Consider the following 25,769-nt stretch of genomic DNA (forward strand, 5'->3'; position numbering starts at 1 on the left):
CTTTTGAGTAGCCATTCATTTTAAGGAAGGCGAAGTGGTGGCAATGATTTACCCCAGATGTCGCAGAGGACAGGCGAGATTTGCGTCATCAGCTTGAGGGACCGCGATTGAGCAAGCCGCGCGGCTCCCGGAGAATCCGCGCCGTTCACTAGTGTGAGGGGAGAAAAAAGAAGCTGCGGCCAAAACGAAAAGAATTGGATGTCCAGGTGAGTCATGTGTAAGGTCATCGCGTTTTAACAAACATAACGTGTCCGTTGGAGCCTCGGCCGCGGTCACGACATGATTGCACCGTAAATACATGACGACGGACGTGTTAGTACGCGGCCTTCGGATCTAGAAACGCGTTCCGAAGAAACAAATTAATCTCATTCTTAACCTAGCGCGGGCCACACGACGGCGTACTGTACTGACAAGACCCGGTCGGCTGGGCTCAAACGACACGCGAATCATTTTATTGGCCTTGAACGCGCAGAATGCCGAGTTTACCGAGCGTACCCGAACGCAACGTGTTGCGCGTCAACCAAAATGGGCGGTCCGACGGCACTAACCTACCGGACCAGACCTTGACGTCGTACTTTATTTTACCAGCTCAAGAGAGGTAAGAAAGTCACGCTGCTCAATTGTGTCGTTGAAGTCCTTGAATTGAAATTTCAATTTGGCCGACATTAAAGACCGGGGCTTAACTCGTGTCGTCGCGCGCGCTACGGTTTAGCAAGGTCTGAAGTGGGGGACAGCACCGCGTTGTCGCGCTGTCAAATTGGTTTTATGACCGCCGTTTATTTACTGTCCATTCCATTTGCCCCGTCCACCACTCGTCATTCACGCAATCGGAGGAGAAAAAAAGTATGTGACTAGCACGTTAGTTACACAGTTATACCGGATCTGAACCGAACGGCAATGCGAGCGCGTGCAGATTGATTAGCCAATGGTCGCATCCGTCTTTGGCCGCTTGGCATACAACGAGACACGCGATTGGTGTCGGTAGCAACGCGAGCAGTCGCGTTTCGGCGAAGCGGAAGTCTAAACTCTAGCGTGCCATTTCGGCAAGTCAATGCGAACCGCGTGACCGCTACCCGCGACGTCCGACACGATACGATGCGATACCGTAGCTCTATTTCTAGAGCGCTTTCACAACAGCTGCGGTGGCAACCAAATGCGATACAGAACAGCAAACGTCAAATAACAGATTCATAGAAGAGAAGTTGAATTTTGACAGTCCTCTGGGTAATGTAGTTCACTTACTTATTGTCGCATGGAAAGAACGTCCTCGGCCAGCTTGCCGCCACCGACGTCGACGCGATCAGCACCTGCGGCAGTCGAGCGGCACGATGAATTTGCCAAGAATCCACCGAGGTTCCTTATTTTCCTGCATGGGGGCGGGGGAAGGTATCATCAGATAAAAGTATCATTTCTTTAGGTTCATATGAAATATCCCAATAATATCGATCTTGCTGTACTCGAATGTCATCGATTTTTCCCAACGTGATGCAGCCCTAGTGTGGCACTGTGGCCTCGTAGCAACACCCTGGGCTCGAACTTTGGTTGTCAAGGTGATCAAAGGCCTTCTCGCTGCCGGCACGGTACCGAGGGAGCAGCTCACGGGAACGAGACGGGACCACGCGCTCAAAACGGGGCAACGAGCGGGGTATCGCTTGTCCCGTCATTTGGGGGGGAAAAAAGCATGACGTGCTACCAAGGCACCGTTTTGACGGCGACGAGAAAAAGACACGCATCTTATTAGAAGGGCGAGTTTGACGCAGACGCAGGTGAACGGGGGATTTTGAAATTCAGTCAGCAGATTCTCTAATCCTTTCCGAGGTGAACGTTAATGAGCCGCGAGCCTGACCTCGTTGCTATCTGCAAGTTGGAAAGAAATGAGGAGAAGTGATAAGGCTCCACCGGGGGATTATTTCCCTCAACAGGGAGTCATAAATGCCAACTTATCATGTCTTGTATCGTTTGCACGTGCGCTTTATCAATGCGGACGGCGGAATTTGGCCCACCTTTGATGGCAGCTGCCAGAAACGTGAGCAGCCAGTGTCGGAGGCGACGACGGCTTTGTCCGGGGTGCAATCTGGTTTGTTTGAATTCTTGCCACTTTGTGTCACAGAGAGAAACAAACGAGAAAGAGCGCGGCCCACCGACGCGTGTCCTTATCCAACGGGAAAAACGGGAACCCGTTCCAGAGTTGAACTCTCACCCGCATAAAAGCCAAAATGTCTGAAAAGATACGGTCCTCCCGTCGATGCCTGCCCCTGCCTGTGCGTCATATTTGATATTTGGGGCTGGCTCCCCATGACTCGAGGAAAGCCATTTTCCTTCCTGCAACTCCACAGTCGGAATTTTTTTTTTTTTGCTCTTAGAAAAGCACCAGCGGGTTTTGGGTTGCGTTTGTTTAACAAGATCGCACGGGTGTTGAATTCCAGTTTCCTGCCGCGTTCTAATATTTTGGGTGGCTTCCATTGACGGTGCGAGCGTTGTCTTTTCGCTCACCGCCACGCGGATTATCGTTATGGCGATATTCATTGGAAAATCTTTTTCAGAACGAAAAATGGTCAACTCCAGAACGGTGCTGCGGCGCCGTCATCACGTCTTACTTTGGAGGCAGGCGACATGATATTGCCCACATTTGCGTGTCCTTCAAGCAGAACCGCTAACGAATGCCGCCGGGATCGGTCGTCTCGTCGCGACCATCTAAATCGTCAACCCTTCATTTCACTCATTCACTACCAGCCAATTGTGGACCGAGTCTGAAAAGACGTTGAAAAACGTCTTTGGGAGGGAATGAGTTAAGAGTTGACAGTCAATGTCTTTTTTTGGGCACGCGTTTGTCGAATGAGCCCGTTTCTCTGCCGTATATCTCCCGTTTGAATTTTTTTTGGGGGGGGGGAACGTTCGCGGCACAGGAACCGTCTAACTCTCTAACTCGGGAATACCTCGGCACGCACCACTCATCCGATGATCGCGTCGCTTCTCTGCCCCGCAGCTCTGCGGCGACAACAATGGGCGACGTAGCGGCTTTAACGTTGTGATCGCCCCCCCCCCCCCCCGACCCCGGCGGCCTCTTCAACAAGCTCCTTTTCTCCGCCTCACCGAATCCAAGCCTACCTTCAGAGTCAAGATGGCGGCGGTGGTCCAGATGCACTTCACCACGGCAGACTACGTCATCTTCGCGTTGCTGCTGGTGGCCTCGGCCGGCATCGGCTTGTATTACGCCTTCTCCGGCGGGCGCCAGCGGACCACGCAGGTGGGCTTCCCTTTTTTTTGGGGGGGGGGGGGGGGGGGAGTGGAGCAAAAGCGCAGGAGTGAGCGATCTGAAGTTCTTACTGGTACTCCCCCTCCAGGAGTTCCTGATGGCCGACCGCTCCATGAGCTGGCTTCCCGTGTCTCTGTCGCTGCTGGCCACGTTCCAGTCGGCCGTGGCCATTCTGGGCGCGCCGGCGGAAATCTACACCTTCGGGACGCAGTACTGGTTCCTGGGCTGCTCCTACTTCTTGGGCCTTCTCATCCCAGCTCACGTCTTCATCCCGGTCTTCTACAGGCTGCGCCTTTCCAGCGCCTACGAGGTACGCCGGCCGGGGCTCCAAACGCTCGGCCATTTTTTTTTTCCCGTCCTCTTCACCGTCTTCTCCTTGACCTTCATCAGCAATGCCGAATTTGATTTCCTTCTTCCCCTCTCCCCTCAAATTCAAGGACACTTATCAGTTATTTTGTCGCCGGGCGGGCGCCGCGACCAAACGCCGCGCCGCTCTGAGATGATGTGCGATCGGCGGCCTTTGTTTGATTTGGTTTTTGCCGACCATTTTCTCCCGGCAGTATCTGGAGCTGCGCTTTAACAAGACCGTCCGCATCTGTGGGACTGTGACCTTCATCTTCCAGATGGTATCGTTAACGCCGGATTGATACGGTCTCTGGAGTGAATGGATTTGCCTAACGCGGGTGCCCTTCATCTGCAGGTCATTTATATGGGGGTGGTCCTTTATGCTCCGGCGTTGGCACTGAACGCGGGTAAGAGTCACCGAACCCGCGCTTTGCCGTCCTTCACCGGGATGCACTTGACTCACCACAATTGCTGAACAAGCGCAGCTGGGGTTTTTTTTTTTGTATGTGTGGGGGGGGGGCATTCTGAATAAGCAGACAGCTCATTTGAACAAAGTTTTCAAATGGCCCCAATGAAGCAGGTTTTAATTTCCCCTGTGGGGGAAACGGCCATTTCTCGACTGGTCTGAAAAATGTGCTTTGTTTGTCTCAAAACGATTTCATGATCTGCAGTGAAATGAACGGACGTCCATCATCTGCTGCATTTGCTTCCAGTGACAGGTTTTGACTTATGGGGAGCCGTGTTTGCCATGGGACTGGTGTGCACTCTCTATACCTGTCTGGTGAGTTGCTAATTCATTGGCGACGTTTACGTACTCCTTTTTGTTCAGGACAACCCTTTTTTGCTCATCGACTTGCTTATGATATACGCATGTTACACAATGTGCACATTCACCAAATTCAGGAGGGGGGGGGGAGAAGGGAAATCCTTGAGATTGTCCTACCAGCCTCCAGGACAACAGGTGGCCACGAAAATCGCAATGTCCTTCGCTGACGTCCCACGTGGCATCCAAGCAGCAGACATTCAATCCGTCGACGATTCAATCTGTCCGTCGGAACAAAACAAAGTCGCCATGATCGAGCGGGGACAAAGTAGTGCGTCAATCCAACTCTTACGACCGTTCCCCGTGAGCGAGTTAGCTTACCTCGCACGCTCGCGCCGCCTGCTCGCTGTGCATGTGGAGGAGCTCCAACGGTGCCAACAGTTGCGTCTCACCAGCAACTCATCTCGATCTCAACTTTGACATCATTCCTAGCTCGCGGGGGGAGGGTGAGGGGGGTGCACATGGAGTGAGACATTGACATAAGAATGCTGACTGCGCACACTCACCGGGATGGGGTCTTCTTCAAAACGCCGCACTCTCCTTGCCCCCCCCCCCCTCTCCCTCCCCCCAAATGCCACGGCATTCAACTCCACTGCCTAGCAGCTGGCACAGAGAAAAGAGCAACCTTGATTTATCCCGAGGCGTTTGTCTTGTACGGAAAAGTGCTCGTAAGTTGCGTCTCCTATCCAGAGCGAGTGAAAAGTGACGTCATCCGGGGCTGCGGTGCGTTCGCGGTCGATCGGAAACGGCATGCGCGCTCAGAAACGTCACTTTAGCAAAAAAAAAAAAGAGCAATCAAATAAGAGTTTTAACAAGGTCGCTGAGCAACACTTGAGTCGATCCAGGTGGATCCCGGCAAATATTCCCGAGTACTCAAACACTCGCCGGCGAAAGCCGCTTCCGACAGCCCGAAATCCCGCTCAATCCGGTTCTCTTGTGCGATTGTGTCCCTCAGGGGGGCCTAAAGGCGGTGATGTGGACCGACGTCTTCCAGACCGTGGTCATGTTTGCGGGGCAGCTGGCGGTGATTATCGTCGGGGCGCACCAGGCGGGGGGGATTTCAGAGGTGTGGAGGAAAGCCGTGAACGGCAGCCGCATCGCCGGACTCGAGTGAGTCGACGCGACCAATCTCCGGAGGAGTCCGACTTTGATGCGGATGGCCATTGAAAGGCGTGAAACGCTTGCAGCCTCAACCCGGATCCTTTGGAGCGCCACACCTTCTGGACGTTGGGCGTCGGCGGAATCTTCCTGATGCTGGCGCTGTACGGGGTCAACCAGGCCCAAGTCCAGCGCTACCTCAGTTCCCGCACCGAGAAAGAGGCCATCATGTGAGCGCAGCGTTGCTTTTTTTGGGGGGGGAGGGGGGGTGGCCGTCCTTCTCACTTTGTCCCTTCCAGGTCGTGCTACGTGGTTTTCCCCTGCCAGCAGATCGTCCTGTGTTTGGGTTGTTTGATGGGGCTGGTCATGTTTGCTCGCTACGGAGAGGACAGCCCTCTGGAGAAGGGCTACGTCCAAACAAACGATCAGGTGCGCACCCCAATGGGAGCCCATGCAAAAGCCGCCGCCGGCCATTGGAAACGTCTGGCGTCTTTTAAAAATTTTTTGGGGGGGGGGGGGGGCCAGATGGTGTTGTACTTTGTGATGGACGTCTTCAAGGACCTGCCCGGCCTGGCCGGCCTGTTTGTGGCCTGCCTCTTCAGCGGCGCGCTCAGGTAAACCGGCGCCGACGCAAACCAACGTGGACAGTCGTCATTGGAGGCAAAGTCGCACCTGAATCTCCGTCCAAAACGCAGGCTGACCTGAAGAGACTTTGGCATTTTTGTTTTCCCCCCCCCCCCCTCCCCCCCCCCCCGCAGCACCATCTCTTCAGCGTTCAACTCCCTGGCGACAGTAACCATGGAGGACCTCATCAAACCTCACTTTCCCGACATGGCCGAGTCCAAAGCCACGCTGCTCTCCAAAGGACTCGGTCAGTTGCTCTCTCGCTCTCTCTCTCGTGTACAAGAGAAGAATTTGCGGTCCGTGATTGGTCGTCGTGTCTCTCCCAGCGCTGGCCTACGGCTTGGTCTGTCTGGCGATGGCCTACCTGGCTTCCGTCATGGGATCCGTGCTGCAGGTAACAAAACAATTTTTAAAAAAAATCTGTCTAATCCCGAAGTGCCGCGTTTCACTTTGGTCACGTCTGGATGATTTGACGGGTTTATCGCCCAACTCGTATTTGACTGCAAGCGGCCCGGCGACACATATTCTTTATCTTCTCTGCCTTTCGGTCTACGCGCACGCACGTGTGTGTGTGTGTGTGTGTCCTCTGCACCCTTAGGCGGCCTTGAGCATCTTTGGGATGGTGGGCGGCCCCCTGCTCGGCCTTTTTTCCCTGGGAATGTTCTTCCCGTGGGCCAACTCCATCGTAAGTGTGGCTTTTTTTTTCCTGGGGGGGGGGGGGGGGGGGTCACCGCGACGGACGGGCTCTCACGCTTTTCTCGCACGACGTCCCCAGGGGGCGCTGGTGGGCTTAGCGACGGGCCTGGCCATGGCTTTCTGGGTGGGCATCGGCAGTTTTGTCCTGCGCATGCCCGCTTCGAGCGCCGCGTCACCGCTGGCGAGCGTCACGCCGCCCCCTTTTGAGAACGTGACCGCGACGCTCGCCAGCGCCTTGGTCAACGCCACAACTAAACCGAGGTGAGCCGATTTTGGAAACGGCGCTTTGACCTCGCGGACTCGGTCTCACCCGGCTTTGCTTTCGCCTTTCAGGCCGACGGGCGTGGACGCACTCTATTCGTTGTCCTACATGTGGTACAGCGCTCACAATTCGGCCACCGTGGTCGCGGTGGGCCTGCTTGTCAGCCTGCTCACGGGTACGCCGAAGCGGCCACGCGGCCCCCCGAGGACCGACTGACTCAGTCTGGCCATTTTAGGACCGATGAAGGAGAAGCAACTGAGGCCGGGAACCGTGTACCCGGTCCTGGGGAATCTGCTCTTCTTTCTGCCTCAACGCTACAAGGAGAAACTGTGCTGCGTCACTCCTCTGGCGCCAAAGGTGAGCGAGCGCCGCCCAGCCTTTGCAATGGCGCCTAATACTCGAGTACCAATGGCGTCATCCGCATGTGGACGACATTCTCGGTAGCCCTTTGCGAATGCAAGAAAAATACACAGTGGTCACCGAAATTTGAATGTGAGAAATGGGTGGGGGGGGGCTCGGGATGCAGTTTTTTTTTTTTTTTTGCCTTTCCCGCTTTTCAAGTGGTGTCTTTGCGGAGCAGTCCAACGAAGTCGGCGCGCGGCCTTACGAGAGGGCCAAGAAAGGCGCCAACGGAGCGGCTTACCGCAAAGAGGACGCGCTCACCGAGGAGAAAGAAATGGAGAGCGACGGCGCGCCGGCGGAAGACGACGAACGCGGGGCGGCGCTGCCCGCGTGCAAGCTGAGCGCTCGCCGCGCCGAGGAGACGGCCCTCTAAAACCGGCCTTCGCACGCGCTTTCCCTCGACACGAAAGCCAAAAGAAGCCCGTGGCGAGGGACGCGCGCAGACGAGCTTGGGCATGGCAATAATTAAGCTAACGCGCTCCGACATCTGATGTGGGAGACTAGCGCTACTTTCAAACTGGTGAACTTTTTTTTTCATTGTTGTTGTTGTCGTTTTAAGTCTTGAAAGGTAACACTACGAAGCGGCGCCTTCCGGGAGTTGACAGTGGCCAGAACGTCGGTTCTTGTGCGTAGCCAAAAGGAGCGCGAGTTGCTCTTGGGACTTGCGCTGGAGAAATGTCCCATTTAGCGTCCGAGAGTTGGAAAATGGCCGCCCTCAACTCCCGCCCCACTTGAATGCGCGCGGCGGTTTACTCTCCGTGATCTTTAGCCGCTCGTTCGCCGTTTCATTCGCCTTCGCGCTGGCCTACCGCAAAGTTGAAATTGGCTCCTTTCCCGTCATCGCGCTCGCTCGTCGGCGTTTTACGACGACGGGGACCCGAGTCCAATTTTAAACACGGCGGCCCCCGAACAAAGACCTGCTCCAAACCTGTCTTGGAGACCGTCTTTGCCACTATGTGACTCATTGTAATCATGTCGCTCTTTCTTTCGTCTTTACTGTCGCTTGAGTACAGGCGGGGTAATTTCAAAGAATTCTTGGCCGTCCCATCGTCCACTCACCCATCCGTTGTCCTCGTCTGAAATGAGAGTTTCATCAGCGCGTGATAAAACTCCACACGGCCATCTTTGGTCACGCGGCTTCCGAGGGTTTGTTTCGAGACTGCCGTCTGAAAAGGATGAAAAACATTTCCCAACGGAATTTGAAAGTCTCAGTGACGCGCTGCTCTGAAGAGATTTCCCCCCCCCCCCCACAAAAAAGCACAGTTCAGACAATCAAGGGGTGTAGCAGCTTTGAGCACATGTCATTGATTTTTTGCTGAGGATTTGACTCCGGCTTGCTGCCGAGACCGTTTGGGGCCAAGCAAATGTTTGTTGTGTCCTTCCGAAATACCTCAATCTTTGTCCAAAGCATATAGAATACAACGCTCGCCTCTTTTCCTATCCATTTGAGATCACACGTGTCCATTTTTTGGATCATTTCCACACATTTCAAGAGTCGAAATGTGATGTGGAATTCTATATGCAAAATGATCCTTCTATTGTATCTTTTTTTTTCTTTCCTCTGGTGGCTGAATTGGCAATGCAGAGCGTTAAAACAACAGCCGGCGCGGTGGCGTTCATCTTTTCCACTTGTGGTTGTTACTTTAGGTTTAAGGGTTTCGTCCAGACAATGGTCTTTTTTTTTTTTTTAGCAGCCAAAAACTCTTACCTGGCTGAGAGTCGCTTCAGCCTTCATCCGAGCTGTCACTGCCTTCCCGGCGACGTGCCTGAAAAACACCCCCCCCCCCAAAAAAAGAAAGAAAAAAAAACCTGTCTGGGGGAAAAAAAGAAACTTTGAACCTAATAAACCGCCGCTTGTTTTGACGGTGCTCCATGGCCCATTCAGGCGACCGCCTTTGCGTTTTAATGTAATGACTCGAGATCGCGTCCGTCTCTGTGATGAATGTTTCTATTTTTGAACAATCTTTCATGTAACCTGAAATTACTTGAAGTGTGTGTGTGCCTGTAAGGTCACCTTAAGTGACGTGTGCCTCGATTGCCCTTTGACACTGTGAGGAGAGCAAAACTGGAGTCCTGACATTTGGTCCATCTTCTTTGTATGATGATTATTATTATTTTTTTTTAAGATTCTTGAGTGCGCAATCGAAAACCCGAAAGCGGGTGAGAAAGCGGCGGATGCCGTCGACGGTCCAATGCCGGCTCGCGCTCAATTACAGGCAGGCAGGGCTGCACAAAAATTACACTTTGTGCAAGGAAATCACGACACTTAGTAATTTCTGCCGGGAATAAATATTGTGGATGGCAATATTTATTCTTCTTTGTGTCCCATCTCATCTCACGAGCGTTCTCACTTGATAATTCCAAAAAAAAAAGAAGCGAGTTGACGTCGAGCCGATTCCTCAGTTTCGGATGTGCCTTTATTTTGTTGTAACATCTCATTTGTTGTACGCGCGGGATCTTGCCGTGGAGAAATTGACGTCAAGCTCATTCCCGTCGGCGATGAGGAACCATGACAACCTCTCCATTGATTTTAGTCTCGATTGACGTTGCGCTCGTCGTCCGATGTATGCTACGAGAGATTTGACCGATTCCAATTGTGATATTAAAGTGATTTTAAGGTCCACGACTTCCTGGTGTCTGCGATTCATTCACGCCGCTCCTCTGACTTGTTTCTGAGCACGTGGCAACAATCCACAGCCGCCCGGCGAGTGGCTTGGGGAAAACAACCCGCCCCCACCGTTTGGTTTTTTTCACGGTGAACAGTGAATCCGAGTCATTCGGATTCACTGAACAAAGCGGCAACGTTCGGGTTGGCTTGAAAAGTCTCCTTTTTCCATTGGGCGACCTTTGACCTTACGGCGTCCCGCTTTTTTATTGGATTCTTTTGACCCGCGCAGGTCCTCGTCTCGATTCCATTTGCGTCCTGCCTCCTTCTTCCGTTCTCCGTGTTCCTCCTCTCCCACTGCTTCTGGCCATTTTGGAGCAACGAGTGCAGCCAAAACGGGGAGTGTGGCCACGCCGCACCATAAATTTCCAACCCCCACCATCAGCGTTCTGGCCCAAAAGAGCAAAAGATGGAGTTTATCTCGGAGCGGATGAGGGGCAGACAATTTGGACGCACGCCGTCTTCAACATGAATCCACTTGGATGGATGGAGGAAAGAAGTATCCGGCTACAGGTGGAGGCGCTCAAATGGACCACTGCTGGTTTGCTCATTTTTTCACGACCACCCCCCCGCCCCCCCATTTTGACAATGAAACACTAAATGGTGGGAGGTTTGTCCAGAGAACAGGTTTCCACTACCCAGGAACCGCTTCTCCTTAGGAGGGTCGCGGGGGTGGGGGTGCTGGAACCTATCCCAGCTGTCAGCGGGCAGTAGGCGGGGCACATCCCGAACCGGTTGCGGGCCTCACAATGGCACCGCGGGACAATTGTCCAGTGTCCCGTTGACCCGCCACGCATGTTTTTGGCATGTGGGAGGAAGCCGGAGTACCCGGAAAAAAGCCACAAAGCCGCATTGCACATCGGAAGGCCGAGGCTGGAATTCACCACCGGGCTGCCATTATTAATGATGATGATTCTTATGATTGATTGTTGCAATAGACACCCGACGTGGAGTTTGGTCATCGGCACTAAAAAAATAATAATAATAATAAAGTCTGGTTGTTATCATGAAGTTGACACGACACGGCTGCTGATCATAAGCCAAATCGGCAAATGAACGACGTGAAGTGTGAACGTTGAAAGGAGCTTCGAGCGTACAAAGCGCGCGCGGGTTCGACCTCGGCATCCCGGACTCCAGACACTCCAAATTAGTCATCGCCACATACTGGAAAACGGGCGATGATGTCCCCCAGGCCTCAGCCCCTCGCCCGACAGATTGATGGAAGTAGCCTTGAACGTGGGCCCGTTGCGCGTGGTCCTCGCTCGCATATCAACGTGACTTATGAGTTGGACTTCAATGGCGCGCTCTCATTTGTGCAAGCCGAGTGTCCTCCTCAAAAGCGGCCGCTAAATCAGCGCAAATCCATAAAGAACGTCAGAGCCCCCGACGGCGTTGCTTTTGGGGTTGAAATCTCGAGCGGTGAAAAGGTGCGAACGTCTGTCAGGATGATCGATGGAGGAGGGAGAACGGAGAGGACCAGGCTCTCCGTTTTCAGTCCTTCTGTTACGTACGCAACACGTGAAGGCACTTTGCCGTCACGCTCTTTATAGAAGCTGGCGCACAAAAAAAATTAAAATAAGTAATTGGTGAGTTTGCTCGTCATTTCAAATCAGAACGTACAAGCGTCAAATGCCGCGAAATAGAAATCTCAATTTTGAGTGAGACCAAAAAAAAAATCAAATAAAGGTCTGGGAATGAAACCAAAAATGTATTCCAATAAGAATAGAAAAATGCTCGCTAGAATGTGCTTTTATTCTTGATCCTTGGGCTATTTGAATAAGGACATCACAAACGCGTGACAAAGACACACAACAACCGTGAGAAATAACCGTGCAGAATATGACTCTGGAAAATAAGTTGGGGAGTTTAAAGGGGGGGGGGGGGTTCTGCCGTTATTTTGACATATAAAATGCTTTGGGATGTTATAAGGATTTTTTTTTTTTTGGTACTTTATACAGGTCGGCGCTCCGAAAAGTTGACAGGTCTGGCATGGTGGTTTTTAATTTGAAAGTAGAGCTCCAAGAGCCTCGTCGGATGCTGAAGTGATCGTCACCAATGGCGACACACTGACTGATATCAATTTTTCCAGTCCGTCATGGGAAAGTAGCACGTTCAAAGTCAAGACTTACCGTATGTCAGCAATAGCTCAAGAATTCATTTTCCTATGTTGGAACGAGAGCACCCCATGATGGTTTGTGCCAAGGTTCGGGAAAGTGGCTTGAAAGGGGGCGGAGGTCATTAGAGTCGCCGTCCCGCATGTTCCGAACACTCCTCGTCTGCTTGCGCCGGACGCTCGGGTCGGTATGCGTCCTGTCTGGACGGAGGCGTCCCGTCGGCTTGGACTCCGGAGAGCACCTCCCCGACGCTGCCGCAGTAGAGCAGGGAACGCATTGGCCATTTCTGCCGGAAGAGAATCCTTTTATTTGCTGCAAAGGCACTCCAAAAATCTTATGAATAGCTCCAGACGTGTGCAGGAGCGTCGCCATCAATCATTTTACATAAAACAAGCAGTCAGTTTGTCGGCAAATTGAGTTCAATTGCAATGTGAATATTGTCGAAAAGATCCTTTTTTTTTTTTTTACTCTCAATCAGGAAAAAACCAAATCAACAGGGTCAACTTGTAGAAGGCCGGTTGGACTGCGGCTCAGCTTTACCTTAACTGGGTGCAGGTATCCACCCGGTCTTGGCGGCAAGGTATACTCGCTCAGAGTTCTTCCCTGGTCCAGGATCTGCGTCAGGTAGGCTATGTAGTTGGTGGCCAGAACCAGAACATCCAGCTTGGACAACTTGGTGTCGCGAGGGACCGAGGGCAGGGCATCCTGCCGAAGAAATTCAACGGGAATCACCTTGGTTTCACATTTGGCTCTTCCTATTTTGTTGTTGTCGTCGTTGTGGAGCACCTGCAGGCTGTGGAAGGCCTGACGCAAGCTGCGTACGCGGCTCCTCTCCCGTGCCGCATTTTCTGGCGAGTGATGACTGCGCGGCGCGCCGAGGGCGAGCTTTTGATCCCTCGCTTTTGATCTGGGCCCGCAAGCAGGTGGCACCTGAAAGGTACACAATCAGAATTTAAAATTTAAAAAATTAAAAAGAGAGCGAGAGAAAACATTCGGTAAGCGTTTTGTAGCTTCAACGAATATTTGCCGTCAACTATATCATCCTCACGTCTCCCCCAAACGCTAATTCAACGGCACAGAGGTACGGCATCAATATGAGGGAGAGCCCGATGTCCATTCCCATCAAATTCTTGATGGCCAATTCATTGGACGATGGATGAAAAGTACCAATAGAATGGATCGGATCACTTTCGTTTTCTCTTGCAACAAATCAATATGAATTACAGGCAGAACATCCGACTTCAGAACAGAGGGAGGAGAAAAAGAAAATCTGCAAAGAGAAACCGATTTTTTTTTTTGGTGCAGGAAAAAAAATATTGAAATAGCAATTTAAAAGGCGCTAAAATCGTTCAATAAGCCAGCCCATGAATCCGTCAGGCCCGAGTACAAAACATTCTTCAGCTGGTGGTGAGCATCGGGGTCATATCAGAGCCAGCGAATTGAACGCCGAGGCCCGGGAGAGACTCGGAATACATCAAATGGATTAGATTGTCATTGTTTAAAAATAAAAAAAGGGACCCCAAAAAAAAAAAAATTCTTGAAGCGTCAACGTGGTAAAAGTGTGTACTCCAAGTCATGTAGAAAAACCAAAAGCAAGCCTTCAAAGTTTGCTTACCAGACAAGACGGCTCCCGGTCGCTGCCGATGCCGCGCCTGCGTTTTGGCAGGCTTGTGCCGGCGGAGGCCCGCCGGCTCTCAGGTTCTGCCGGTCGGCGGCTCACGGCGACCGACATGAGACTCTCCAAAGGGTTTGCCGCCATGAGCGCTGCGGGAAAGAAGCGGATGGGCGCGGACGGCCCGGAGCTTTCGCCAAAGCCGAGAGTTGGCGTCTACGCCCGGCGGCCGGACGCCGGTCGATTCCCGCGCTTTGACATTGATGGACTCAGGAGTTCTGCCACGTATTCATCCGAAGTCAAGAATTTTCAGTAACGGCGGTGGCACCTGCGTCCGGGACCTTGACCATGAACAAGGGGGGAGGAGTCCACGAAGAAAAGTGGGGAGCGCATCGGCATCCGTCCGGAGCGTTTCCCCAAGCGGGTCCCGCCGTCTCTCTGCAGCTCCGTCTCGCAGTCTGCAAGCAAATATCCCAGTGCATCAGCATCCGTTCAGAGCATCCCCCCACCCCATAAAAAAAAAGAAAAAAAGTGGGACCCCATCCGCCCCGTCTCGTTGGTTCCCTTATCGAGTGAGGTAATGTGGGGAACTCGGTGCGGGCCTTATCTCGGCCGCCCGGTCGGACCGATCCTCCCTGCTTGTTCGGCTGCCAAGATGAGCAGGCGGGCGGGCGGTAAGGCCAGGGGGAGTGCGGGACGAGAAGGGGGTCGGGAGCCAGGGCACTCTGGGGGCTGGGGGGGCTTGGGAAACTCTCCATTGTGGGAACAGCTGGACTCGGGTGGGACGGGGAAGGTCAGGGCCGGCGCGACATTCACTGCGATGACCGAGACGTTCATCTGGTATCAGCCTGACCTAGAAAGAAAGCAACAGTTTAAAAAAGAACCCCCCCCCCCCCCCACACACACACACGACTCTCAAGTAAGGTAACAAGCAGTGTTGTGGAGTGTTATCGAGGCCCGGGCCACATAAATAACAAATACGAGCAATACACGAATCTGTGTTCTAATCATAAACCATCTGAAATGTGTGAGACCTAAATGGCCAGACTTGCCTCATCTCCCCCGGCCACTTCATCCGACTCTTCCTGGTGGGGTCCCGAGGCCTTCCCAGGCCAACCATCTCTGCAGCACGTCCTGGTCACCCCCCCCCCTGCTCCCCGAGGCCTCCTCTCAGTGGGACGTGCCCGGAAGGCCTCTGACACGATGCCCGAGCCACCTCGTTTTGGCTCCTCTCGATGCAAAGACGCGGAGTAAAGAATTCAACAATGTGACAAAGCTTTTTATTCATTGCTTGTTTTCAGGGCCAAACATTCGAAACCTCTTCAATCAAAGTCAAGAGTGCGCTCAATAAGGATTCTTGGTTGTCGCGTTACACTTTTTCCAATGTTTCCATTTCCGAGGTTGCGAACAGGAAGCCCTTCCGGAGCCGAGCAAAGGCGTCAAGAGAAAGGATAGCAATCAAAAAGCTGCTTTCATGTTTACGGCAAAAACGTCCAGCGGGTCGAGTTCATTCAAAAGTGCGATAAGACGTCGGTACGGGATGTTCTTTGGAGCGGCGCTCAATTACTCGACAATTATCTTTTGTTGTCAGGAGGGCTGCTTTCCAACGGGTCGTTTAACAGCAACGAAAAAAAAATATCTATCTATATCTATCTGTATATATCTGTTTTCCGGTGCGGCGGACAACACGTACTCGTCTCTAGCGGTGGCGCTATCAGTCGGAGGAACGGCCGGTGCCTTCTCGGCGCCGTCGACACAATAACACCAAGTGCCCGCTGACCTTCCATCTGCAGCTGCTGGCCCACAAGGCTGAGGGGAGTCTCGGAGGAAGGTAGAAACCATAAACAGCCGCAGGGGCGGCACAGTAAACAGCCGCTGCGCATTTTCACTTTCAAACTCTTTTAAAATGCCTTCGCATTCGGTTGAGCGCTAAATAGTGTTGCTGGCAACGGATTGGAAATAAAACCAAGCGCAAGTGCAGGATGGAGCTCTCGTAATATGAAATTTATATATAAAATATGAAATCCTTTTTTTTTTTTTTTGCTGCCACTGAGAAATGAACACGTGAACTATCCGATGATGCGCTTTTTCTGTTGGTGTGCCAAGTGTGAAGATGAAAACAAACCAAGAAAGCAATCGTCTTCGCCTTGAGCTCATCCTGGGCGTAGCCGCTACGGGGCTTTCCTCTTCTCCACCTTCTTGATGAAGTTGTTAATGTCCTCCGCCATCAGCCGGGGTTCTTCCATGGCGGCAAAATGCCCCCCGCGAGCCATGTGCGTGTAGGTGAGGAGCTTATGGAATTTCTGTCGCACCCACAGCTGGGGGGTGTGCATCAGCTCGTTGGGGAAGCAGGCAAATCCGGCGGGCACCGTCACTGGCATCCTGGAAACGGCGCAACGCGGGTTACGTCGGCGGCCCCGTTCCACACAAGAAGAGCGCCGGTGCTACATTGATTGTGCGGATCCATGCGTGTGGCGCATGCAACGGACACGCGATTGGTTTTATTATTTTTTTTTTCAGACCACTTCATCTTTGTAGCCGCCCCATCCGCAACTGACCAAATAAGCGAATAACTCACGTGGTGTGGGGAGAGTCCAGGCGGGAAAAATTCTCCTTGTAAAACCTCATTGAGGGAATGATGCAGCCGGACGTCCAGTAGATCATCACGTTGGTCAGCAGGTCGTCCAGACAGAATTTCCTTGTAGACACGCAAGAGAAGACGCGCATCACCGCCTGCCTGCGGTTTTGTCAAGGCCGCACGGCAACTTCACATTTGCTCATCTCCGCAACATGAATCCAGCACACTCAAGTGCCTCTCTTCAGCCCTACTGGAATTTTTACAAAGAAATACAAGACAGCAGAGGTGTCCAAGCTACAGCCCGGGGGCCCATTTGCGGCCCAAAATGACATTTGACCTTGGCCGCGAGGTTAGTTACTAAAGGTGAAGGCGGGCACAGGGAGGCTGTCGGAAACCTTGAACCGAAAGAGGATGAAATTGACGAGACCGTACAAACGATATCGAATCGCTTTCTCGAACGTTGACAAATTGAAGCGCGGCCCTTTCGCCCGTCCATTTTTCTGCACGCGGCCCTCAAACAAAAGAGTCGCTACCTGGTGAGTCCTCCGTCCTCCAGGTTCCTAAAGTCTTTACTGGTCCACGTGGAAAACTTCTCCAGAATGTAGGCGGCCAAACCAACCGGTGAATCGTTCAGCCCTCGACCTGAAGGGAAAAATGCAATGAAGAAATAAGGCGGCGAGTCGACAAACGGAAATGACAGAGCCATAACTACCAGTCGGCCTGGTCTCGGTTCTCACCCGCGGTGTCGGGTTTGGTCGCCTGGATGTGCATGTAGCCGCTCTCCTTGATGGATTCCACAACTATTTTTTGCATAGACGGGTAGAGACGCTCCAGGTCCACGCCGGTGAAGCCGAACAGCTTGGGGAAGTGGCGGCCGAGCAGGATCGATAAAGTGATGACCAGACCGGGTTTGGAAGGCGGAGCAAAGTTCACATGCAAGGCTTTGACGATCCTGAAGAAAATGAAGAATGCAAGATTATTTGCGCCACGCTTGCTTGCGGGGTTCGCCAGATACTTTGGCTTCCTTGCATGGTCGTTCAAAGAAAAAAAAAAGTGTCTTGGGTGAACCGATTCTAAATTGTGAGCTGTGACAAGAAAACCGGGAAAAAAAGACAAATCAGCAGAACTTCCTGCAGTGAAGTGTCTTGATTTCCCATGGGACGCCAAACGGGCTGCCGATTGAAAGACAACAGTGACACCTAGCGGACAGGATGACGCGTTGCATACAAATACCTTGGCCTCCTCCGGTTGAGGAAACAAGGAACGAGGAACAATAACTTTCACGCTCCTGTCCACTTACCCCGTTGTTATGCCTAAAGCATTTTTACTCCTCCAATATTTATTCACACGTGACCATTTTTTTTCCCGATTAAAAACTCCAGAGTGGACAATAATCGGGGAGCCGGCTGGTCTTACTTGGGTTCCAATTGAGCCATGTTGGTGGTGACAAGCCAACCCCAGTCTCCTCCGTGAGCGTAGAACTGCTGAAAGCCCAGGCGTCTCATCAGTTTGTGGAAGATGCGAGCGGCACACACGGAATCAAAACCTGTTGAAATACACGGATTGAGGACTCGTCCGAGGAAAACCAGATCAAACCGTTGAACTTGGCTTTCTGGTCCTCAGAAAGAATGACGGACACGTTGCCGCCTCGGCGTTCAAGGCCAGCGGGGCGGTCGTCGTGCCGATTCACCTTTCTTATGAGGTGCTTCCGAGTAGCCATAGCCGGGTATGGATGGGCACACCACCTCGAACGCGAGGTCCTGGGGGTCGGACGGCTCCGTTAGCAGTGGGATGGTCCCGTAAAATTCATAGAAGGAGCCGGGCCAGCCATGAACCATCAGGAGAGGAAGACAATTGGTGCCCTCGGACGCCCGTTTGGGTTTCACGTGCACGTAGTGAACGTCAATGCCTGGATGGGAATTGCGGGGGGTCAGAAGTCAATAAGATAAGTAAACTCACGTGAGTCAACGACGGCGACCAACCTTCAATGTTGGTTTTAAAGTGAGGATACTGGTTAAGTTTGTCCACTTGTTTCCTCCAGTCAAAGTCGTTCCTCCAGTAAGCGACAACCTTCTCCAGGTACTCCGAGTTAAAACCATAATTGAACCGGCTGTCCTCCAGGGAGGGAACCGGGCGCGTCTGGTCTATTCTTCTGTGTAGGTCCTGAATGAAAATAACAGGAGGACACGTTTCCAAAACCCCATTTTGTGAGCGCAGACAGACAAAAGCGCAACGCTTTCACGATTGCGATGATGACGTTTGATGGGGCGGATGACCTCCAGCTCCGCATCGCTGGTGGTCACTTTAAAAGGGCGGATGGTAGTGTCCCGCTCGCCATCCGGGATCGGGCCAACCCCCCACCAGCCATCCTCCGTCTTCAAAACATGGCTTCGTCTTCTAAACACCAGCAGGAAGATGATGACTCCAAGCAGCAGAGCGACCAGGACCTCGAACAACATGCTTCCTGAGCGGGGGCAGCAGGAAAAAGACACAGTGGGCATGTGAAAAACGTGTTCGACAGTACTGTACTTTCAAATGAAGTCAGTGCCCGCTACTGCCACCTGGGGGCAGTACAGCATTACAGTATACAGTCATGCAGACAAAAAGGAAGACCATATCTCGAACCGTTAAAAAAGCATGACAAAAAAGGACGATTAGTGTATTAACAAGAGCTTCCTACTAAAAAAAGATCGTAGAATTCTATTTTGATTGATACTGCAGAAGTTTTCATCATGACACACAGTACTACATATTTAATTAACAATATGTTGATGGTTGCTCTAGTATTTGCATTTCGCCACAGAATGGAACCATCAAAATGCCCTTCTCAGAATATGACTGCACGCGCAACTAAAACAATCACGTTTTGTTTGAATGGCGAGGTTGTATTTGTGGTTGATATTTTGGACTTTGAGAGGACTTAGCAGGCACTCTTTCCCGTTACATTTGAATGTCGACAGCAGGCTATTTTCCGCGCGGGGCTCACAATGAAACACTTTGAATGTGGGGCTTAACACGTAGCTCGGGAGCCAAGAGTTAGCGGGAAAATGAGGGAGGGGTTAGTCAAACAAAAACATGCCTGTTGCGTTGGGGCCAGCAGAGAGGATAATGTGAACAACAGCCGTCAACCGGCCCCTGGCTCGGGAAATAGGCATGGCCAAAAGGACAATGTCACCTCTTATCAAAACAACTTTCCGGGTGGGGCAAAATGTTCTACAACAAACAAGTGCGCTTTTTGCCAAACAGTCGACTATTTGGCAAAAAGCGCACTTGCGGTGTGACCGTCTAAAGTACTGATAACTTGTGACTAAAATAAAAACACAAATCACGTTAAATAGCAATGATGCAATCCAAGCATAGAAGAAAATTTGGTTAATCTTTAACAAGCCTATCTTTTTGGATAAACCATAGAAGTAAATCTGAATTAAAATTCGTTTCCTTTTACCTGTTTTGTGCAGCTACGGCGCGTGCCTCGTAATAAGCACGGTTCTTCCACGAGCAGTGGCCACGGAGACTGAAGTCCTTCCCTGGACTGCTTGAACCCGAAATTCTAGTGCCCCTTTGAGGTTTTACTGTCGACATTCCAGCAGTGCATGATGGGTAACGTAGTTTTATGCCACTAAGGAGAAAACCCATACAGGCAAAGTAAGAAAAACAAACAGAAACATTGTAAAACAGGTCAATATGCCAACCTTGTTTTATATACATGCGTGAAAATTACATTTCGATAAAGGTGACATCTGAATTTTCCAAAGGGTGTTGATTAATGCCCACCACGGGACTTCGGTCAGTTATTCAAGAATGGCATTTTATGTCGAATTATTTGGCAGACACAAACAAGAGCCCGTGATGAAGGGTATTTCCTAAAAAACGCATTTCAATGCTTACGTTTGTGTAGTGCTCCACAAAAGCGACAGTGAATCACAACAATCGGGGTCCTCGGCAGTCAGGGTGGCCAGACAAGTGCCTTAACTAAATGCGGGGTCCTAACCTGAGGGAATTTAAATATGCCTGATCTAAATTGGGGGAAAAAAAGGAGACTCGTTTCGAAACAAAAGCAAACAAAATGCCTACGTTACTTTTCAACAAGCATTTTACCCACTCCTTGCGGTCAACTTGGGAACAGCCCAAGGTCAACAAGTTGACCGCAATAGACTGGTTGGGCACTCCTGGTATCAAAAGAACCTGCCATACAAGATTACACAGACTCCCATACTTTCACCCCAAATCAAATAAAGGTACAAGTTCTACACGAGAAAGCATACATTTATTGTAGACGTAACTGTTGTCAGCAAATGCAATGGAAATCAGAATGTCCTGCTTCCAGTTGTATTCATTTCCATAAAGGAAAGGGGGGGAGATTTTAGAGCAGGGTCCAAATATAATATTAACAACCTGATTTACTCAAAATTAGGCTTGTATTGATCATCCCACTTGAAAATATCCAAAAGCTCAGGTGCCCAAAGCTGCTCAATGAGCGGCACGCTGTCCATTTCACCCACTACGCCCAAACCTCTCATTTTCCCCGTTTACACATTCGCACACAATCAGAAATGCAATCGAACGCCTTCTGCAGAGAAACTGGATAGCGCATTGTTTAAAAAAAAATCGTAACTAAATGTGCAGAAAGCACATAGAAATCAGATCTCTGACTGCGCTGCATGAGCTGGTCCAGCTCAAATTAAATCTCCGCTACTGCTCTTCTCCATCAGACTCTCCCATCAATTCCACTCAGCTGGCGTTCCGTGTTCCCAACAACAACAGTAGTGAACTTGGTCCAGGCAGTATTCCTTCTCGACTACGTTAGTCTGTTTCCATAGCGCCGCTGTGCGTCTCTTTGGACACCATCAGTCTCATCAGTTTCCCGTGCAGTTTCTCGATCTTCTTCACGTCCTGAGCCTGGTCCGTCTTGTACTGTAAACACTGACCAGGGACACGCAGAGAGAAGACTTACACGACAGTCATTTGACAAATTCTGGCACCAATTCATGCCTCCGTCACATCCTCTCTCCATCTCTATCTATATAGATATAAAAGTAGCACACTGGACGACTGGTTAGCATGTCCGCCTCACAGGGCAGAGGTGCAGGGTTAGATACCTTCCTGTGAGGGATTTGTACATTCTCGAATGCTACAAAATGAGTTTCGTTCGGTATGTTCTAACTCTAAGATTGTAATTGTGACACCACACTTACCACGGAATCGTCAGTCACTTTAATACAAATTTTGCCGTCGCAGTGCCTGTACTTGATTACCACTCTGGCCTAAAAAAAGAGGGAACAACAAACAAGCTCATTCAAAAATAAACCAAGCATCTGTTTTCTCAAATGCTAACGCGATTCAAGGCTACAATGCTATGTAACTCGGCTTGTAAAGCACGCGTCAAGGAGAATTTTTACCTTCATGGGGTCCGTCAGATACAATTTTTCGGCTGCACGAGCAAACTCCTCCCAGGTCTGAAAGTAAGGCATTATGTTTGACGAGGTGAAAAGTGTATTTTCTTCAAGAACTCGGATGAGCCAGAGAGACAACCACGCTAACTTCAGGACACCACATCAGCAGGAACAGCACTAACCGGAAGAAGCTGTGACGTAGGAGTGATTCCGGGTTGCCCCTTCAAAACAAAACAAAGTGTCGGTTTGTGTTAACGAACCAAAAATGATACTGTAATACAACGAGAAAATATTATTCAATACAGACAACAGTGGTGCCCAACCTTTTTGTGTCACGTACCAGTAATTAGAGAGTAGGTTATAGAGTAATTACGAATTTTAACTGATTTTTTTTTCATTCATTTCAAACAGTGTGATTATTCTACTGAACAACAAATGGAGAAGAAAATACAATCACACAGTGAACTATTAAGAAATGGACCAATCAAGAATAATAAATACACCTGATTGTGAAAGCATACAGTACTGTAATCATTTTAAAGTTATTTTCCTACATACGGTGTGAACATCATTGCTACTTGCAAAGGTGACTGATCAAAAGATGACACGATTGTTTTACTGCTTTCATCCCCCCCCAAAAAAAGGGACTAAAGTCCCCTCGTTCGGATTGGCTGTTGAAGGTGAGAGACGGGCAGTATCGAAATATTTCCTGTTTGTGTGAGAACAGGTTTGTCCTGCGGCAACGGGCGAAGCACTCCCACAAAAAGGTGTGATCTTTCTCGTTCGTCATATCGAAATCTGCGGGCTTCATCCAACTTCTTAAACTTCAAATATCATTTGGATTTTTTTCTTGGAAGAGCAACCCGTCAGGTGTTCCGAGCACTAGTTTTGACCTTTGGACAGGTGAGCCCTTCATGTTGTTACGCTTCACTCAACCCTGACTGAAGGCACATAGAAGGTGGTGGACTTAACTGTGCTTTGTATGCCTGTGGAAGTGACATTTTATCGCGTCGGTTTCTAATCACGTGTCCTACCACGAGGCTAATAATAATTAATACATTGTTTGAACTTCTGTAGAGTCAACGGTTGCTTCAATATAAGCAGCAGCCACATGGACACTTGGAAAAGTAAGAAACGGACACGGGACCAAACATTCGGCGCCAACAACGGCGGTGTCGTGAATTGAAGCGTCTTTTTTTTTGTTTCACTGCCGCTTCCTTAGGCCTTTGCTCTCATCGGAGCGTTCCCATCGAGGTGGACGAGGGCACGCCGCCCTCCGGCCTCTCCTTCGACTGGGCCCCCGATTGCCAGCGGCGCAGCGGACCGGGGAACAGCGCAAGCCGGGAGCCAAGTGGGGAAATGAGCATCCATACGAAGCGGGACAGACTTCTTCAGCGTTATTTCCAGAGTGAACTGAAAACCACGAGTCCTCCTGCCTGCGCCCGGGGCGCCTGGCTTTGGCTTCCGAGACCGGGGGAGAGTCGCCGTTGTGATTTTAGCCAAGCTCAAAACGAGCTTCAGTGTTCGTTGGATGAGGAAGACGGCTTGGAGCCACCTTTGACACTTAGGTCAGAAGTCAACAGCACCTACGACATCCCGTCGCACGACCCGGCAGCACATATTCAAGGCCAGTCCAAGTGCTCGGAAGACACAATGGATGTTGTGTCTCAATGTTTGTTGTTTTGTTTTGTTAGCATTGGTTGGTCTTTGACTTTATGACTTGTCGTTGCAGGCCTCCGCCCAAAGCCGGAGAGTTGCTGTCGACGCTGCGCGTGTCAATGTCAGAGGGCTGCACCCTTGGCGCCGCCGTGGTACGGAGCAATACTCATTCCTGTCATATTTTCCTGCCGCTGTCATTTGTGAATGATTTTCTTTCTGCAGGAACCATCCAGGAAACAAAACGCAATATGGCAACGTTCCAAATGTCACAAACGCCCTTCAACGAGCGCAAGCCGGGGCGGCTCCCGGGGCTGTCGTGTGCGAGGTCGGTTTCAATGACCCCCTTCGAGTAGATTTCGGACCGGGTACGAGGGAGACCAGGAGGACCGTCACGCTCCCCGATGAATATCGTAAGCGACGCTTCGATGTTTTAGTTTGGGGTCCGACCCATCTCCCTCACACGGCCGAGTGGAAGTTGACTTTGTGCCTTTGTAGGGAACGTGTTCATCACATATTCAGTCGACACGGCGGAGCAAATGACGGCCCTCAGCAAATTCCTAACAAGTCAAGGCTTCAAACCCGCAGTAGGCTCCCATGTTCTTCCCGAGCAACAAACAAACGCTCGTCGCATACCTCCGCTTCCTCTTTATTTCTAGATTGACATTTTTGACAATCCAACCATCCGAATGGGCATCACCAGATGGATGGACAGATTTTTAAATGACGTAAGTATTGTACTCCCGTAAAAAGAAAAAAAAGAAGAAAAGTCACCCCGTTCCGATGTGGGGAATCCTCCAGAAATCCGTCCTCATCATCGTGGCAATCAGCCCCAAGTACAAGGAGGATGTGGAGGGGGATGCCGACGACGAGCACGGGCTACACACCAAGTACATCCACAATCGGGTGAGCGCAACACCAGCGCATAGCGCACCACAAGTACACGCCGCACACAAATCGGCAACTGTACCGTCGTCATCCAAACGCCGATCTTCCGATTGTCCTTGGCACAGATCCAGAATGAATTCATCCAACAAGGCTGCCTGAATTTCAGACTCATCCCAGTGTTGTTTTGCAACGCCACAAAGGTGAGGCCTTTCCAAAGAAATGCCCAAATGCCCTTCTTGCTCCTAGCTGGTCCTTTCTTTCCCCCCTCGCCGCGTTTGTGGGACAGAAACACGTCCCCGGTTGGCTTCAGAACACAAGGATCTACAGGTGGCCTCGAGACACGCAGGACCTGCTCTTGCGCTTGCTGAGGGAGGAACGCTACATCGTCCCGCAGCCGGAAGCATCCCTCACCCTCACAATTCGGCCACTCTGAAAGAAACGACGCCAAGACGCGCCAACGGCGTTCCAGAGGAAAGCTCCGGCGGCCGTCTTCACTTCTCTCCGTCTTTTTGACTCATGATCGATTCTATCATCTTGGGAGCGCCAGAGATTTCTGCGCCGTCGTGTTTGAAATGAGATCAGATGATTCCAATTTGAAGCGCATCGGGAACCCTACCAAGCCCGGAGTGTGATGCCCATAAGATTGCTGCCGTGTGTTCATCCGCAGCACGTTCTCCGCGTGTCTTTAGTGTCGTTCATCGTTCCTGACAGGTTTCACCCGAAGGTGGCAGCACGTCTCAAATAATCCAAACCACTCGCAGCGGAGTGTGGCAGACGACACCCTCAACTAGTCGCGAGGCACAATATGGAGACGAACAACCAACAAACACAAAAAAAATAAAAATAAAACACAATGCAGTCCGAACAAGAAATCAGTCTTGAAAAGTTTCAACTTCAGCATGCTCAGCGCTGCACCCCCACCAGGCCGTTTCCTACACCTGACCAAAAATGGCGTGTTCTCTGAAGTACGATCCGAGCTTCACACATTTGATCGGATCCTGCATGAGCCCACTTCCTGCCTGCCAAGGCCCATCAATCTCACTTTTATTGGTCCACAAATACGGGCCACTCGTCTCTGCCTTATCTTCGGAGTCCAAAGCAGCCAGACACACAGACGTGTTATCAGAAAGGGCTACAAAAGATATTGCCCTAAAAGAGCCATTTCTAAACCTTATTCCCAACCGTTGTCCTTGCAGGACAGCTATTCGAGCGTTGTTATAACAGTTCCAACTTTTGATAAGTGTGAATGACAACTACAGGCTTAGAGAGTCACTGCCAGAGATGCTTTGAGTCTCTCCATCACACAATTGTCCGGTGTTTATGAACCCCCCCCCCAACTTTCCTCATGTCAGACATC

General features: G+C 51.0%; 5 protein-coding genes and 1 long non-coding RNA gene across 8 annotated transcripts; 2 read left to right on the top strand and 4 right to left on the bottom strand.

Moving 5' to 3' along the window:
* The first annotated feature begins 56 nt into the window (after positions 1 to 56).
* slc5a6a (solute carrier family 5 member 6a) lies at positions 57 to 10,132 on the top strand. 2 transcript variants are annotated; one of them, XM_052052679.1, is made up of 17 exons: positions 57 to 206; positions 2,987 to 3,247; positions 3,345 to 3,566; positions 3,817 to 3,882; positions 3,957 to 4,008; positions 4,315 to 4,382; positions 5,380 to 5,534; positions 5,612 to 5,752; positions 5,822 to 5,951; positions 6,048 to 6,136; positions 6,281 to 6,393; positions 6,473 to 6,540; positions 6,745 to 6,831; positions 6,922 to 7,103; positions 7,176 to 7,279; positions 7,340 to 7,461; positions 7,685 to 10,132. In XM_052052679.1, the coding sequence occupies exons 2-17, from the start codon at positions 3,122 to 3,124 to the stop codon at positions 7,877 to 7,879; spliced, it is 1,920 nt and encodes a 639-aa protein (XP_051908639.1). In that variant the 5' UTR covers positions 57 to 206; positions 2,987 to 3,121; the 3' UTR covers positions 7,880 to 10,132. The 2 variants fall into 2 exon arrangements, with proteins under 2 accessions (XP_051908639.1, XP_051908638.1); XM_052052678.1 differs by lacking the exon at positions 57 to 206 and adding an exon at positions 515 to 598.
* LOC127592173 (uncharacterized) lies at positions 4,544 to 5,206 on the bottom strand. Its single transcript, XR_007960074.1, has 3 exons — positions 4,931 to 5,206; positions 4,746 to 4,856; positions 4,544 to 4,645 (listed from the first exon to the last, which is right to left on the bottom strand). It is a non-coding gene; the product is annotated as an uncharacterized LOC127592173 (long non-coding RNA).
* LOC127592171 (transcription factor 23-like) lies at positions 9,225 to 15,035 on the bottom strand. 2 transcript variants are annotated; one of them, XR_007960073.1, is made up of 5 exons: positions 13,901 to 15,035; positions 13,072 to 13,215; positions 12,826 to 12,990; positions 12,301 to 12,571; positions 9,225 to 9,272 (listed from the first exon to the last, which is right to left on the bottom strand). XR_007960073.1 is itself a non-coding variant. In XM_052052697.1 (4 exons), the coding sequence occupies exons 1-4, from the start codon at positions 14,042 to 14,044 to the stop codon at positions 12,410 to 12,412; spliced, it is 615 nt and encodes a 204-aa protein (XP_051908657.1). In that variant the 5' UTR covers positions 14,045 to 15,035; the 3' UTR covers positions 12,052 to 12,409. The 2 variants fall into 2 exon arrangements, 1 of the variants encoding a protein (XP_051908657.1); XM_052052697.1 differs by lacking the exon at positions 9,225 to 9,272 and having other exon boundaries at positions 12,052 to 12,571.
* Positions 15,036 to 15,155: 120 nt separating this feature from the next.
* Positions 15,156 to 20,097, bottom strand: ephx1 (epoxide hydrolase 1, microsomal (xenobiotic)). The gene is made up of 9 exons (XM_052052690.1): positions 19,921 to 20,097; positions 18,752 to 18,939; positions 18,458 to 18,638; positions 18,166 to 18,384; positions 17,892 to 18,021; positions 17,213 to 17,427; positions 17,009 to 17,117; positions 16,476 to 16,595; positions 15,156 to 16,279 (listed from the first exon to the last, which is right to left on the bottom strand). The coding sequence occupies exons 2-9, from the start codon at positions 18,932 to 18,934 to the stop codon at positions 16,069 to 16,071; spliced, it is 1,368 nt and encodes a 455-aa protein (XP_051908650.1). The 5' UTR covers positions 18,935 to 18,939; positions 19,921 to 20,097; the 3' UTR covers positions 15,156 to 16,068.
* A 760-nt stretch (positions 20,098 to 20,857) lies between these two features.
* srp9 (signal recognition particle 9) lies at positions 20,858 to 22,060 on the bottom strand. Its single transcript, XM_052052698.1, has 3 exons — positions 21,875 to 22,060; positions 21,671 to 21,739; positions 20,858 to 21,398 (listed from the first exon to the last, which is right to left on the bottom strand). The coding sequence occupies exons 1-3, from the start codon at positions 21,944 to 21,946 to the stop codon at positions 21,279 to 21,281; spliced, it is 261 nt and encodes an 86-aa protein (XP_051908658.1). The 5' UTR covers positions 21,947 to 22,060; the 3' UTR covers positions 20,858 to 21,278.
* Positions 22,061 to 22,530: 470 nt separating this feature from the next.
* Positions 22,531 to 25,730, top strand: traf3ip2a (TRAF3 interacting protein 2a). The gene is made up of 10 exons (XM_052053592.1): positions 22,531 to 22,771; positions 22,946 to 22,995; positions 23,091 to 23,540; positions 23,592 to 23,679; positions 23,750 to 23,937; positions 24,023 to 24,111; positions 24,184 to 24,252; positions 24,326 to 24,430; positions 24,538 to 24,612; positions 24,699 to 25,730. The coding sequence occupies exons 2-10, from the start codon at positions 22,980 to 22,982 to the stop codon at positions 24,843 to 24,845; spliced, it is 1,227 nt and encodes a 408-aa protein (XP_051909552.1). The 5' UTR covers positions 22,531 to 22,771; positions 22,946 to 22,979; the 3' UTR covers positions 24,846 to 25,730.
* The last annotated feature ends 39 nt before the right edge of the window (positions 25,731 to 25,769 follow it).

Source organism: Hippocampus zosterae, chromosome 19 (genome assembly GCF_025434085.1).
Source record: "Hippocampus zosterae strain Florida chromosome 19, ASM2543408v3, whole genome shotgun sequence".
Taxonomy (NCBI): domain Eukaryota; kingdom Metazoa; phylum Chordata; class Actinopteri; order Syngnathiformes; family Syngnathidae; genus Hippocampus; species Hippocampus zosterae.